General features: G+C 42.0%; 1 protein-coding gene across 2 annotated transcripts in view; it reads left to right on the top strand.

The window, feature by feature from the left end:
- Positions 1-16,545, top strand: part of ttc7b (tetratricopeptide repeat domain 7B) — a 355,708-nt gene that overhangs the window by 57,792 nt on the left and 281,371 nt on the right. For both annotated transcript variants that reach the window (XM_043696948.1, XM_043696949.1), the window contains exon 5: positions 11,244-11,365. In XM_043696948.1, the coding sequence (XP_043552883.1) occupies positions 11,244-11,365 (122 nt within the window). The remainder of the gene's footprint in view (positions 1-11,243; positions 11,366-16,545) is intronic.

A 16,545-nucleotide genomic window follows, 5' to 3' on the forward strand; every position in this document is an offset into this window, starting at 1 on the left:
TCACTTTCTCCATTAGTCTACCATGGGGAACCTTATCAAACACCTTACTAAAGTCCATGTATATGACATCAACAGCCCTTCCTTTATCTATCAACTCGGTCACTTCCTCTAAGTTGGTAAGGCATGATCTCCCCCCGCACAAAACCATGTTGCCTATCACTGATAAGCCCATTCTTTTGTAAATCTAAATAGATCCTATCCCTCAGTACCTTCTCCAGTGACTTTCACACCACTGACATCAGGCTCACTGGTCTGTAGTTACCCAGAATAGTCCTATTAACTCTTCTTGTACAGGAGGACAACATGAGCAACCTTCCAGTCCTCTGGCACCTCACCTGTATTTAAGGATGCCACAAAGATATCTCTCAAAGCCCCTGCTATTTCCTCTCTCGCCTCCCTCAGCAACCGAGGATAGATCCCTTCCAGTCCTGGGGATTTGTCCACCTTAATAACCTCTAGCCTACCCAACACAGCTTCCCGACTTATGTCAATGTGATCCAGACTAATCGAATGTCTATCTCTAATCTCAAGATTCATCATGTTCCTCTTCTCAGAGAACACTGATGCAAAGTAATCATTCAGAATCTCACCCATTCTCTCAGGTTTGACACATAGCCTTCCTTCATTATCCTTTAGTGGACCAATCCTTTCTCTAGTTACCTGCTTGCTTCCTATATAAGAATAAAATGCTTTGGGATTCTCCTTAATTCTGCTTGCTAAAGCTATTTCATGATCCCTTTTAGCCCGCTTGATTCCTCGTTTAAAACTTGTCCTACCCTTCCAATATTCCTCCAGGAGTCGTTCTGTTCTTAGCTGCCAGGATGCTGGAGATCAGAGCTGAAAATGTGTTGCTGGAGAAGCGCAGCAGGTCAGGCAGCATCCAGGGAACAGGAGAATCGACGTTTCGGGCATAAGCCCTTCTTCAGGGCTTATGCCCGATTCTCCTGTTCCCTGGATGCTGCCTGACCTGCTGCGCTTCTCCAGCAACACATTTTCAGCTCTTAGCTGCCAGGACCTTATGTTCGCTTCCCTTTTCCTCTAGTCGTGCAATTTCTCCTGTCATCCACGATTCATGTATCTTACCCTTCCTATCCTTTGCCTTCAACGGGGCATGCCTATCCTGCACAATCTTTAACCTATCTTTGAAAGCCTCCCACATCTCAAACGTGGACTTCCCTTCAAATAGTTGTGACCAATCCACATTTCCCTACTCCTGCCTAATTTTGATATAATTGGCCTTGGCCCAGTTTAGTACTCTTCCCTTAGGACCACTCTCTTCTTTATCTGCGAGTATTCTAAAACTTACAGAATTGTGGTCACTGTTCCCAAAGAAATCCCCCACCGCAACTTCTACCACTTGTCCTGGCTCGTTCCCCAATACCAAGTCCAAAATAGCCCCTTCCCTCGTCAAACTATTGACAAACTGCTCTAGAAAACTCTCCTGGAAATTTCTTACAAATTCTACCCTATCCAGACCTCTGACACTAAGTGTATCCCAGTCAATGTTGGGAAAATTAAAATCTCCCATCACCACTACCCTGTTGCCTCTACATCTTTCCATAATCTGTTTACCTATTTGTTCTTCTACCTCACGCTCACTGTTGGGAGGCCTATAATAGAGCACCAACAGTGTAACTGCACCCTTCTTATTTCTCAGCTCCACCCATAATGCCTCACTACCCAAGACCACCATAGTGTCCTCCTTTAGCACAGCCGTGATATCGTCCCTGACCAGCAATGCAACTCCAACCACCCCCCTCCCCTTTTACTTCCCTCCCTGTCTTGTCTGAAGCATCTGGAACATTTAGTTGCCAATCATCATGCCCTTCCTTCAACCAAGTCTCTGTGATGGCAATAACATCATACTCCCAGGCATCAATCCAAGCCCTAAGTTCATCTGCCTTACACACTATACTCCTTGCATTAAAGTAGATGTATTTCAGGCCACCAGTTCTTTTGCGCTCACCTGCTCTCTGCCTATTCTGCCCTTTATTAATGCTATCTTCATAATTCTTACAGTCCCCAGTCTCCACCTCACTGCCTACTTGTTTTCTCTTCTGGTTCCCAGTCCCCTGCCACATTAGTTTAAAACCTCCCCAACAGCAGTAACAAAAACTCCCCCAAGGACATTGACTCCGGTCTGGTTCAAATATTGACCCGTGCTTTACACAGTTTGACAATTGATTTTGAGTATTGGATTTGGATTTTGGGCAATCTCAATGAACTTGCATAGAACTCTGCAGGACAGGAACGGGCCGAACATGATGCCAAATTAAACTAATCCTTTCTGCCTGACCTTGGTCTCTATCGCTCCATTCCTTGCATATTCATGTCCTTATCTTAAAGTCCCTTAACCAGCTACTCTCTGTGTAAAAAAAAACGACTTGCCTCTCATATCTCCTTTGAAGTTTCCCCCCTCACCTTAAATGCATGCCCCTTGAACTTGACAGTAATAAGTTTATACATTTCGCACACGAACAAATGCCTACTTTTAACAGTACCAAGGGGTACCTGACCTCCCAAAGGGCACCTGTCCAAAGATGACCTGGTACCAGATTTAAAGGAGTACCTTATTTCTTCCCTGAAGTGGTACTTTAGCTATCTAAATAATCCCACAATGGTCAGAGCTACTCGTACCAAGTCAAATCTGCATGCTTCAGCTTTCACACTTCAAGGCTCTCAAAATCCCATTCAGTAAAGAGAACTGATGATGTAAGTGGCCAGCTCCTTTTATAAAAATTTCTGTTTCAACTCTCTTTCTCATAGGAATAGGAAGTACTGCATTTGAGAGCTGGACTTCGAATTTCCAGGCTCATTTGTTAATTTCACCATGTGGGAGAGGTTGAAATCCGAGAAGGTGGAACATTTCAAAGTGGACAGACTATGTTGTGATATACAATCTGGAGCGCAGTGGGACTAGATTGGGTTGGGATATCTGGTCGGCATGGACGGGTTGGACCGAAGGGTCTGTTTCCATGCTGTACATCTCTATGACTCTAAAAAGACAGAGATAATGCTACTCTGGGTGCCACGTCTACATGCAGACAATGGGGAGACAATTTTGGGGACCCATGTTCAAATTGCGCCGCGGCAATGCTGGAATTTCAATCCAGTAAAAATCTGAATTAAGAATCTAACGATGACAATGAATCCATTGTCAATTGTCAGAAAAACTCATATGGTTCTCTAATGCCCTTATGGGAAGGAAAGTGCTATTCTTCCCTGATCTCGCCTACATGTGACTCCAGACCCACAGTAATATGGCTTTATACAAATGATTTGGATGTGAACATATGAGGTATGGTTAGTAAGTTTATAGATGACAGCAAATTTGGAGGTGTAATGGACAGTGAAGAAGGTGACCTTGGAGTACAATGGGATCTTGATCGAATGGACCAATGGGCTGAGGAGTGGCAGATGGAGCTTAATTTAGATAAATATGAGGTGCTACATTTTGGAAAAGGCAAATCAGGGCAGGACTTGTACACTGTGTTAAGGTCCTGGGGAGTGTTGCTGAACAGAGAGACCTTGGAGTGAAGGTTCATAGTTCCTTGCAAGTGGAGTTCCAGGTAGGTAGGATAGTGAAGAAAGTAATATGTTTGTCTTTGTTGGTCAGAGCATTGAGCATAGGAGTTGGGATGTCATGTTGCAGCTGTATAGGACATTAGTCAGGCCACTTTTGGAATACTGCATGCAAGTCTGGTCTCCCTGCTATAGGAAGGATATTGTGAAATTTGAATGGGTTCAGGAAAGATTTACAAGGATATTACTAAGGTTGGTGTGTTTGAACAATCGGGAGAGGCTGAAAAGATGGGGCTAATTCCCCTCGAGTATTGGAGGCTGAGGGGTGACCTTATAGAGGTCTGTAAGATCATGAGGGGCATCGATAGGGTGAATAGCTAAAGTCTTTTCCCCAGTATGGGGAGTTCAAAACTAGAGGGCATAGGTTTAAGGTGAGAAGGAAAAGATTTAAAAGGGACCTAAGGGGCAACTTTTTCACACAGATGGTGGTGCGTGAATGGGTTGGGGAAGTGGTGGAGGCTGGTAAAATTACAACATTTAAAAGATGTCTGAATGGGTATATGAATAAGAAGTGTTTAGAGGGATATGGGCCAAGTGCTGGCAAATGAGACTAGATTAATTTAGGATATCTGGTCAGCATGGATGAATTGCGGCAGGAGGATCTGTTTCCATGCTGTATATCTCTATGATTGTATGATTCTTAACTGCCCTCTTGGCAATTGGCGGTGGGCAATAAATGCTGGCCTAGCCAGAGAAGCCACATCCTATGAATGAATGTAAAAAAGAAAAACAACTATAACAGTTGTCTGTTGTGCAACAAAAGACATTGTAGCAACTAAGTGCAAGGGAACTTTGAACTGCTGCCTGGAATATTATTGTAGCTCAGTGTATGCGACTAATTACGGCAATGTGTGGTTGAGATTGTCTGGAGCTCCTTATTACATAACCTTTGCTCACTAATGATGCCTTTGAAAACCAAGGAGGTTATCAATTTCTTTTTAGTGTGTCAAAAAAAACATATTTCAGAGTTGAAGTTATGAAATGGTGTAATTTGTTATTTTTGTCTAATGTATACCTGTTTATCAGTTTTTACTCCAAGGGGACAGTGTTTGGACCGATTTAGTTCAAATTGAGAAAAGATGGATGCCCCTAAACTCTCAGCGCAGTTTGATTTGTTTGGACTAGTATTGCAAAGTCCTAATTTGACCATGACGTTTATTTTAGATTCTACATCATAATTTACACTTCATCAAAAATGCAAAGTTCTGATCTTTATGGAGAGACTTCCATTTAGTCACTAATAGAAATTCTTTCCTGCTTCGAGCAATTAAAAGTGAACATTTTTAATATCATTCACTCACAGAAGTCTGATACCAGAAAGTGAGATAAGTAACATTTAAGCACACATACTGGAAGAAAATCTGATGAGGTGGGAGGAATCTTGCATGGATCATAAGCACTGGCATAGACCTGGACCAAATTGCCTATTTCTCTGTAGTAAATGTCAGGTTTTAAAAAATTCATTCAGAGGATGAGTGTGTCAATGGCTGGTTCAGCATTTATTGCCCTTCCTGGTTGCCCTTGAGAAGGTTTTGGTGATTTGCCACTTTAAACCGCTGCAGTCCGTTTAGTGTAGCTAGACCCACAATGGTGTTAGAAGGAATTTTGACCGAACAACTCTAGAGGAATGCTAATATGTTTCAAAGTCAGGATGGTGAATGATTTGGAGGGGAACTTGCAGATGATTGTATGCCCATGTATTTGCTGTCCTTGTCCTTCTAGGTTTGGAAGCTGCTGTATGAGGAACCTTGGTAACTTTCTGCAGTTCGTCTTGTGATGGTGCACACTGCTGATACTGAGCGTCAGTGGTGCTGTAACGTTCCAATTTTGTTCTTTAATTCTTTCACCCTTATAGTTGGCAACGCTCTGGAGTGAGTGAATTATAAAGGAGTTATGGGGAAATGTCTTCATCCAGAGATTGGTTGGAATGTGGAGCTTCATGCCTTGCCTTCATCGACCGGGGCATTGAACATACAATTTGGCAAGTTATGTTACAGCTGTACAAAACTTTAGTTTGGCCACATTTGGACTATTGTATGCAGAGCAGGTTGCCGAACTAGCAGAATGACATGGATGCTTTGGAGAATGTGTAGAGAAGGTTTACCAGGATGTTGCCTGGTCTGGATGATTTTAGTTATGAGGTTGGATAAACTCAGATTGTTTTCACTGGAAAGATGGAGGCGGAGGGTGATCTGATTGAGGTCGACAAAATTTTGTAAGCCGTAGAAAGGGTGGAAAAGTCAATTACAACTTGGCATAGATTCAAGGTGAGAACGAGAAAGCTTAGGGGAGAAGTGCAGGGGAAACTTTTCACACTGCGGATGATGGTTGCCTGGAAGGCAGTGAAGGTGGTGGAAGCAGGCACATTAGGACTATTTTTAGCATACCTTGATAGATGCATGAACGTGAAGCGAACAGAGGAATAGATATCACGTGTGGGCAGTTTAGTAGTAGTCTAAGTATGAGCTAGGAGTCAGCACAGGTTTGGTGGGTCAAAGGGCCTGTTTCTGCACTGCATAGTATTATGTTTTCTCCTGTCTCCTGATGCATTCTTTGACATGCCAATCATGTTTTGTAATCTTGCCCCATTTTCAGTAGCGTTTGTACATCAATCTACCAATTTTTAAAAATATATCTTTATTGACGAGCAATATGTGTGTCTATTTGAAGTATGTGCTGTCAGCCCCTAGTGATTGATACTATCCCATATGTCCCAACTGATAAATCTAATTATTTTCCACCACCTGTCAAATGTCATGTGGCTGAAATAACTATTTCTAATTTCACAATACTGACCATACCTAAACAAGTTGAAGCTCAAATCAATTTGACAAATTAATATACATCAACCTGTTATATTTGGCCCAGGTCAAATGTAATTCTTTCTTGCCAAAGGTATTTTACAATTAACCATAATTAAACAATATATATTTAATTCCTCACTTAATCAACTCAAAATGATAAAACCTAATTATTAATCATGCAGGTTTGGCAAGTGATTAGGAAGAATGGTGAAGTATTATTTATTGCATGTAGAATGCGATATAAAAGGAGGGATGTTTTTCTACAGTTTTTCAGCATTAATGAGGTCGCATCTGGAGCTTGTACAATCTCCTTATTCAAGTATGAAGAGTGTTAGAAGCACTTCAGAGGAGTTTCACTCAGCTGAAATCTTGGATTGTGTCCCCTTGTCCTCACCTGAAACGTTAACTCTGATTTCTCTCCAATGATTCTGCCAGACCTGCTGAACTTTTCCAGCAATTTCTGTTTTGGAACCTGGGTATTTGTGTTGAGGGTGATGTCTTATGAGGAAAGATTAGACAGGCTGGGCTGTATCAATTAGAGTTTACAAGATAAGAGGTAATCTTATTGAGGTAATTCATCCTGAGGGAAGTTGACAGGATGGATGGTGAAGGTTATATGAGAGTACAACAGGACCTTTAAAAAAAAAACAAAAGGAATGCGGATGCTGGAAATTAGAATCAAGAACAGAAATTGCTGGGAAAAGTCAGCATGTCTGGCAGTATCTGTGGAGCGAAAGCATAGTTAACATTTCGGGTCTAGTGACCCTTCTTCAGAACTGAGGTAGCTGGGAAATGTCGGTTTTTATGCAGAAGATAGGGTGGGGGGAGGGACTAATGAGTAAATAAATAGGCAGGAGTAGAGCACAAAAAAGAGAAGAACATTTGGTCAGACAAAGAAGTGAATAACTATCAGTCCAGGAGAATGAATACCTGCTTATGGGGATTATTAGTGGCTAATAGTGAGTTGTGTGTAATAGCAGACCATATGATCGCAAGACCTGGTGTGTGGGAGTTGCACTAAGGGCATGGGAGAAGGTACCTCAAACTCTAAAATTGTTGAACTCAGTATTGAGTCCAAAAGGCTGTATCGTTCCACAGTGGAATATGCTGAGCTTTGCAGGAGCACTGCAACAAGCCTGAGACGAGATGTTGGCCAGGGAACAAAGCGAGATGTTGAAGTGGCAAGTGACTGGAAGCTAAAGATCATTTTTGTGGACAGAATGTAGATGTTCTGAAAGGCAGTCACCCAACGTAGGGGAGACCACATTGTGAGCAGTGAATGCAGTAGACTAGATTGAGTGAAGTGCAGGTGATCTGCTTCACCTGGAAACTGCATTTGGGCCCTTCGATACTGATGCGCGAGAACGTTAGTGGGCAGGTCATAGATCACTTACAGTTGTAAGGAAAGGTGATGTGAGGCGAGTGAAGGAGGAATGGAGCAGAGGGATTGGTCCTTGCAGAAGGCTGACATGGGAGGGGAAGTGAATCTGTGTCTGGAGGTGGCAGAAATGGCAGCTAATGATCCATTAGATATGGAGGCTAGTGGGATGGTAGGTAAGGGGATGGGGGGAATGTGTGGGAGGAGCTGAGGGCTGAAGACCAGGAGATGGGTTGGACCTAGCTGAGGACCCTGTCAGTTATGGTGCTGGGGAATCCTCAGTTGAGGAAGAAGATGGACATTTCGGAGGCCCCCTTGTCGAAGTTGGAATTGTCAGAACAGATGTGATGGAGATGGAGGAACTGGGAGAATGGAAGAGAGTCTTTACAGAAAACAGTGTGTGAGGATCTGTACTCCTGCCAACTGTGGGAGTCACTGGGCTTGCAGTGGATATTGGTGGCCAGCCTAACCTCAGGAATGGAAATGGAAATGTCAAGAAAAGAAAGGGAGGAGTCAGAGATGGACCAGGTGAAAAGGAGAGCAGTGTGGAGGTGGGAAGCAAAATTGATAAACTTTTCCAATTCTGGACCAGAGACAAAATCAGCACTGATGATAATCATTGTCGTCTGGGCAAAAGAGTTATGGGTGGGGGCTGGAATAGGACTGGTCACGGTGGTGTTGCAGTGGAATATAGTTCCTTGAAAGTGGCAGCACAGGGAGACAGCGGTGAAGGAAGGTATTTTTGTATCCATTCATGTGATGAGGGCATAGCATTTATTGCCGATTCCCAGTTGCCCAGACGACAGTTAAGAGTCAGTGTCACTGTTGAGAATCTGGCGATTCATAAAGGCCAGATCATGATTTTATCATGACTTCTGTCATTAATATAGGCACCATCGTAGGGTGACTTAGAACACTTTTCATTGTGTTTTTCTTGTAAAATTGCATACGACTATAAATTATAAAGAAGTTAGGATGGCACTTTCCTTCCGTAATGGACATTTGTGAATCAGGTGGGTTTTTTCTGACAATTGACAATGGGTTCATAATCATCATTGGACTCTTAATTCCAGATATTTATTGAATTCATATTCCACCATCTGTCATGTCTCAAGTCCAGTCCCCAGAACATTACCTGGTCTCTAGAAATATTTAAAGAAATAACTAGCAGCTGACCTCAGGGGATGCAATGTTATACAAAGCACTTTTGTCACAGGTACCATATGTCAGAATTCTTTTGACGTTTCTTTTTTCTCAGAATTAATTTCAAAGTCACTTTCTGTGGTTAAACTTGCATTTCTGCTCTTCTCCTGTTAACCAGTGAGGCAGATGGGGCCTCACTGATCATTGTTATGATTCTTTACAGCCCCTTATCTAAATTGGTATTTTTTAAAAATAGCACCCAAACTGACTCAAATACCTGATACGGCACTGTATCCTCATATCTTGTGGACCTTGACTCCATCACAACTCTTCTGTTGTTTTTAATTTTTTGCTTAAAAATGTGTTGCTGGAAAAGCGCAGCAGGTCAGGCAGCATCAAAGGAGCAGGAGAATCGACGTTTCGGGCATAAGCCCTTCTTCAGGAATTCCTGAAAAAGGGCTTATGCCCGAAACGTCGATTCTCCTGATCCTTTGATGCTGCCTGACCTGCTGCGCTTTTCCAGCAAGACATTTTTAAGCTCTGATCTCCAGCATCTGCAGTCCTCACTTTCTCCTTGTTTTTTTATTGATGACACTGTGATCATTGTGGCATTTCTATTTTGTTTCTCTTTTAAGATCCACATGTTCTGGTTAATAAGATATGACTTCTCAATCTATTTGTATAGGTGGTAAGTGGAATGCCTTATAATCCACCAAGCATTCTGTAGTCTCCCCCAGCCCTAGAATTCTCAATCTTTGATTTACCCAGCCTACAATCTCGCAAAATCTCTGCACCCATTCCAAAGCCCATTAAGCCACTGAGATATCTGTGACCTCCTTCAGCTTTGCAGTCTACAGGTCCCCCAATTCTGGTTCTCCTATTGGTGGCCATGCTTTTAGCTGCCTCGCCCCATAGCTTTGGAATCCTTCCCCAGATCTGTATCTCTACTTTCCTTCCTTTAAGACCTTAAGAACGTAACACTTTGTTACAATTCCTAATACAGTATCTCCTTATGCAGTTCAGTGTAAAAGTTTGTTTTATAGCATATGTGAAGCACTTTGGGATAATTTTGTATGTTACAAGTGAATATAGAAGGATGATCTGACCAAAATATTCCTCATTAAGCAAAAGATAGAACAAAGTTAAACTTAAACTATTTCTAATGGTTGGGGATTCTAGAACTAGCAGGTATAATTTAAAAGTTAGGTCCAATCCATTCAGGAGAAATGTTGAGAAGCACTTGTATACACAAAGGATGATATTTGGAATTATTTTCCACAAATGGTAGTTGATGCCACATCAATAGTTAATTTTTAATCTGAGTTAATAATTTTTCTGTTAAACAAAAGTATTAAAGAATATGGGCTAAAGGCATGTGTATGGAGTTAGGCCAAAGATCATCCGTAATCTCATTAAATGGCAAAAGAGCCTGAAGGGGCTGAATGGCCTGCACTTGTTTCTGTATTCCTGTAAATGACAATTCTTTGGCCTTAATGACCTAGTGTACTGCAAAATATCTGAAATGGACAAAGCTGTCCCAAGTCCTGTCAGTCAAAATGCCAAATGCAGTTGCATGCTGGAGCACATCATTGAAAAGGCTTATGTGCATTTAAAAGGCATTTACAAGTTTTAGATCTTGACTAGCACTGGGCTGATTTTGCTTTATGCTACAAATGAAGTTTGAGAAGCTGATTGTCGGTCAAATTGGTGACTGTCTCGACAATCTGTCTCCTGTTCTTGATGCTGAAAATATTGTGCTAAATATTAAAATGTACATTTAAATTCCTGTTATGTCTATTTATTTGTTTGTTTCAAAGGCAGAATCTCTTTTAAGTTAGGTTAGTTGACTTCTATTTTAAATCAGTCCTGTGGAAATAAAAACAGCCTCCAAGTGAGGAATCGCAAGTTTGGTTCCTATATAGGCAGTTATAGTGCTCTCCTCCCATAGTTTAAGTTGCACATTTTCTGTTGATGAGAGAAACTGGTTTGTACTAAGTAAAAATATCTGTAAACATTAGATAATTAAATATTACACTGCCCCAGTTCAAAGTCTGTACATTGTTTTCAGTGTTCAATATACGCAGGCTTAATTATTTTGTCCTAATACATAAAAAGTGTAACAAAAACAGACATTGCTGGAAAAGCTCAACAGGTCTGACAGAGTTAACATTTTGGGTCCAGTGACCCATCTTAAGGTCTGAGGAAGCAAGACCTGCTGAACTTTCCAGCAATTTCTATTTTTGTATCTGCTTTATATAAAAGGTGTATATCATTTTCTTAATGAGATTAACAGATTGGCAAAAGAAATAACAAACTATTCTTATTTTTGGAGCCAGGTATTGAACACAAATATCCAGAACAGGAGTCCAAAACCCGGTTCAGCATTCCAAGAACAGGAATTGGGGTTCTTCCTTGAAACAGGACTTCAAAGAGCTCACGTCATTTATTTCAAAAATGGGTGAGATTTCAGATGTTTGCATCTTTGTATGTGTGTATGCAAACAGGTGTGTGTGTGTGTGTGTGAGAGAAAGAGAGAAGCAGCATAGATGGGAGCTAGGGTAACATATTTGGAACCACTGTGTACGTGCATGCATCATACATCTCTGTCTGCTCAGGTGGATGCAAGTTTCTGTATAATTTCAAATGTATTAAATTCAGAGAAAAGTATTGAAAGATTTTGGAGAGAAAGTCTAGTAGAAAGGAAAACTAAGTAAAAGAATTTATTAGAAACAAATTCAAGACGATGGAAATAACTTATCAATCTGGATTTACTACCTGTTTCTTTCCAAATCCGAGTAAGCAATTCAATCCAGTGATGGAGCATTGTTCTTAGGTTTACAAATAGAATAGAATAGCAAATTATTGTCATGTGCATTCCTAAAACAAAGTGAAAAGTTTTATAAGCCACCTCCCAACCCTGCTGGGTCAAAATGCCCTCTCAAAGGGAATTGTGGGTCAACCTACACCAAAAGGACTGCAGTGTTTCAAGAAGGCAGCTCACCACCACCTTCTCAAGGGCAACTAAGGATGGGCAATAAATGCTGGTCAGCCAGCGACGCCCACATCTCATGAATGAATGAGTTAAAAACCTACTTCTGGTCCTTCACCCTGCTTCCTGTGTGAGCTTGGATGGGTATGAAAATCCAATGAAGTCAGTTTTTTTGTTTTGTGCACAATAAAGAGGAATCTAAGCACTGCCTCACTATGTAAACTCTCCTAAGTCTTCAGCCAGTGTTCCTGATAAAGAACTATGACAGTAAAATAAGGCTGGGATTTTTGGACATTGACAGTGATCAAGTTTTAGATTAGATTAGATTCTCTACAGTGGGGAAACAGCCCTTCAGCCCAACCAGTCCACACCGACCCTCCGAAGAGTAACCCACCCAGACCCATTTCCCTCTGACGAATGCACCTAACACTATGGGCAATTTAGCATGGCCAATTCACCTAATCTGCACATCTTTGGACTGTGGGAGGACCCGGAGGAAACCCATGCAGAACGGGGAGAACGTGCAAACTTCACACAGACGGTCGCCTGAGGCTGGAATCGAACTTGGGACCCTGGTGCTGTGAGGCATCAGTGCCGCCCCTGAAGAAGGTATTGCCCTAATTTCTTCTTCAGTCTATATAGTCGTTCGATAACTACCCTAGTCCATTTTTGGCAAAGGGTTACAGAAGGTTCTGTTTTAAGTTCTGTGTTGTAATATATGTGAAAACTTCTGTCTTCATCTTGCAAAAATGCTTTCAAGATGTATTCCATTCTTCATGAAGAATGGAACTTTATGCATCACCCCCCACGCAAGTAATTTGATGTCTGTTTCTAATTAAATTGTGTGTATTTTTACGAGTAAATATTCACCCTTCTGAAAGGAGCAAGACCCAAAAAGGGCAGTTAACTTAGTGTCTATTATTGGGAAAATGTTGGAGTCTATTATATAAGATGTAATAGCAGAGCATTTAGAAATACATAATACAAAAAAGCAGTGTCAGCATTGCTTCATGAAAGGGAAATCATGTCTAACAAATTAACTAGAATACATTGAGGTGGTAAGGAGGAGGATAGGTAAAGGGGATGCAGTGGATTTTAAACATTGAGATTTTCAGAAGATGTTTGATAAAGTAGGTTATTGATAAGATAAATGTCTATGGTGTTGGAGGCAGTATATTATTATAGATTGAGGATTACCTAAGTAATACAAGACAAAGCTGAAGAAAGTGGGTGCATTTTAGACTGGCAACCTGTAGCTAGTGGTGTGTCCCACAGATCGCTGAAGGAAGTGAATGTACTTCAGTTAAGTTTGCAAATGAGACAAAAGTAGGTGGGAGGGTAAGTGATGGGGATGACACACAGAATCCGCAGAGGAATATAGACAGGATAAGCGAGCGAGCAAAAACTTGACACGTGGGGAAATGTGAAGTTATGCACTTGGACAAGAAGAGTAGAGGAGTTGAATATTATTTAAACGGAAAAGGAGTGGAGAAATCTATAGAACAGGGCCATTTAGGAGCCCTTGTGCATGAATTGCAAAAAGAGTTCACGGGTAATAGGGAAGGCAAATGAAATGTTGGCTTTTAATTCAAATGGTATGAAGTATACAAATAGAGAGGTTTTTGTCAAACTAAACAAGGCACTACAGATAGAATATTGTGAACAAGTTTGGGTGTGTTATCTTATGAAAGGTATACTGGCATTAGAGGTAGTCCAGGGAAGATTTAGTAAACTGCTTTTAGATATGGTCTTCTGTGGTATAGGTTGGGCCTGTACTCTTCGGAATCTACAGAATGAGGCATGGAGTTCTTGAAGCATATAAAATTCTTAGAGGACTTGACTGGGCAGAAAAGTAAGGTTCTTTTCCCTTGTGGAAGAGTCTAGGAACAGAGAGCATAATCTCAGAATAAGCAATTTCATCTCTGAGGATAGTCAACCTGTGGAATTCCTTACCACAGAAAGCTGTAGAGGCTGCATTTTTAAATATATTCAAGGCTGGAGATCCAAGATGGCGGCGGTCTGAGTGGTCTGCTATGCTGGACTCTGTGCCATACCCCCTGGCAAGGGAGACCTTTACTCCCCTCATCAACCACACCAGGAGAAAAAAATTGCTAATATAAAATTACTGAACATTTGGAGCAGTCAGAATGATGGTTTAACAGCTTTAAGACCAGGATGAAAGCAAATAAAGGAAAGGGGCCTAAAGAAGTGCAGGAGGCAGGGCACTCCCCTACTGCATCAGGGGTGTCTGCAACTATTGCTCAAATTCCTGAGGCAGCCCCTTTGGATTTAATGGAGTAGCAGCCTTTACTATTGGAGTTTGCCCAACTACGAGAAAAGACTGAAGAAGCGGTGGAACTACTATCTGCCATGCTGAAAAAGCATCAGCAGGAAATTCAAATGTTGGACCGAAGAGTGGAGGAGAGGACTGGGACATCGGAGACTGTGGCTAAGGTCTCCGGAGGAAGGATCTGAACGCTGGAAGACAAGGTTCGGGTCCTTCAGGAGCAAGTGGACAACCTGGAAAATAATAATAGAAGGAAAAACCTAAGGCTCGTGGGTCTTCTGGAAGGTGAGGAAGGTGAAGACCTCGTCGGCATCCCGGAGAAGTGGCTCCAGAAGTTCCTGGAGCTGGAGCTGGAGTTGGAGTCGGGCTTGTTGAGTGTGGAGGGGGCCCACCGATCGCAATGCGCAGGTCCGGGTTGGACCCATGCCCCTGTGCGATCCTAGTGCAACTCCTGCATTATAAACAAAAACAGTTAGTGATTGAAACTGCAAGACGACTGGGAAGAGATTCATGGGCTTTAATGTACAAAAGCTCAAGAATAATGTTTCTTCAGGACTTCTCAGGAACCCTAATTAAGAAGAGAAGGGTGTTTGATGAAGTTAAGAGAAAAATTAAGGGATCTGAATATTCAATATTCCTTGAGGTACCCGGCTGTTCTGCGTTTTGCTCTTGGAGGTTCAGTATGTAATTTTGATTCTGCAGAAAAGGTGAAGGACTTTGTGAATTCTCTGAATTAAAGGACTCTGGTCGTGGTTGGAGGGGTGAGCGGGGAGGGGACATTGTTATGGACAATGGTATGAGGTTTTAAAAATTTTTTAATTGCCCCTTTTCTCCTTTCTCCCCTTTTTTTGTGGTTATCGGCTTTATATGTACTGCTTTGCTGTGAAACCGGAATTATTTCATATATCGGTCAGTTTGGTTTATCTGGGGCTTTTTTTTTACTGCTTTCCTTTTGTTTTTGGATTGAGGGTGGCTGTTCTTGTGGTTGAAATGTGTGTGTGTGGTGAGGGCGGGGGCACGGGGGTGGTGGGGGGGGAGATGGGCATCCATTACATCTCAGAATGTAATAACAGGTTTTCTTCATTTGTGAATTGCCTGGGGCTAGGCATGGCCTCAGCTAGAGGGAGTTGGGATGGTAGTAAGGGTTGGGAGGAGTGCCCCCAATGGCCGGGGGGGAGCTCTCTAGTGAATTGGGAGTTATTTGGCTGTTTGCTTAAGTTAAATCTAGTGATTAGTTTTTTTTATTTGTTGTAGTTTTTGTAGAAGTAGTTTTTGGACTTTGTACAGTTTAATGTCTTTGTTGCTCGCTGCACCTCAGATAAACTTCCTCCTCTTGGGAAACCACAGGCTGCCCTGAATGACCATGGCCAGTGATTTGTTCAGGTGGTGTACCTGGAATGTGAAAGGGAGCCATTCCCCTATGAAAAGTAAGAAGGTGCTGTCAAGCCTTTGGAAGGAAAGGGTGGACATCGCCCTGCTGTAGGAGATGCATTTAACTGATAAGGAACATCTGAAACTGCATAATTGAGCAAATCAAGGATGAATACAGACTGTTATTAATTCTTAAACCTCTAATACATGGAGAAGAGTATGGCGTCCTGAATATATACTGTCCCCTGGCACACCCTCTTAAATTTCTAATTGATTCAGTCCCCAAATTAATGAGTCTTGGGGTACGTTGCACAATCATTAGAGGGGATTTTAATCCCTAGTAGATCCTGAGGTTGACAGGGTGCCAAGGGGCCCGGCAGGTATGCCCGCGAAATCTAAGCAGTTGGTAGACTTGTGTGAGGAGTTGGGATTAGTGGATGTGTGGAGGCACCTCCACCCTAATGGAAGAGACTTTACTTTCTATTCCAACCCACACAAGTGCCATATGTGAACTGACATGTTTTTTATGTCATCGGATTGTTTGGACAGAACATTGGCGTGCAAAATTGGGAATATAGCTGTCTCAGACCATGCACCAGTGTATTTAGATATTGAAATCAAGGGTGGTGGAATGGATACATGACACTGGCGCATGGACCCTTTCCTGTTAAGGGATAGCAAATTCATTGAGTACATCACAAGAGAGTTCAGGGCCTTCTGGGATATCAATTTGGGTACGGCCTGTAATCCCAGCAATACTATGGGAGGCCACTAATGCATATTTACGAGGCCTGATTATTTCGTATTCAACGACTAGAAGGAGGCAGAGGGAGCAGCAACTGTATAATACGCTTCCTCAGCTACAGATAGCTGAGGAAGCATATTATAATAGGCCCTCTTTGGTCAAGCTGCAGTGGGTCACAGCCCTCTGGGCGATTCTCGGTTCATTGCACACACAGGTGGCAAAATAAAGAGGTCTCCTTCGCTAAAC

This window comes from Chiloscyllium plagiosum, chromosome 10 (assembly GCF_004010195.1).
Source record: "Chiloscyllium plagiosum isolate BGI_BamShark_2017 chromosome 10, ASM401019v2, whole genome shotgun sequence".
Classification (NCBI taxonomy): Eukaryota; Metazoa; Chordata; class Chondrichthyes; order Orectolobiformes; family Hemiscylliidae; genus Chiloscyllium; species Chiloscyllium plagiosum.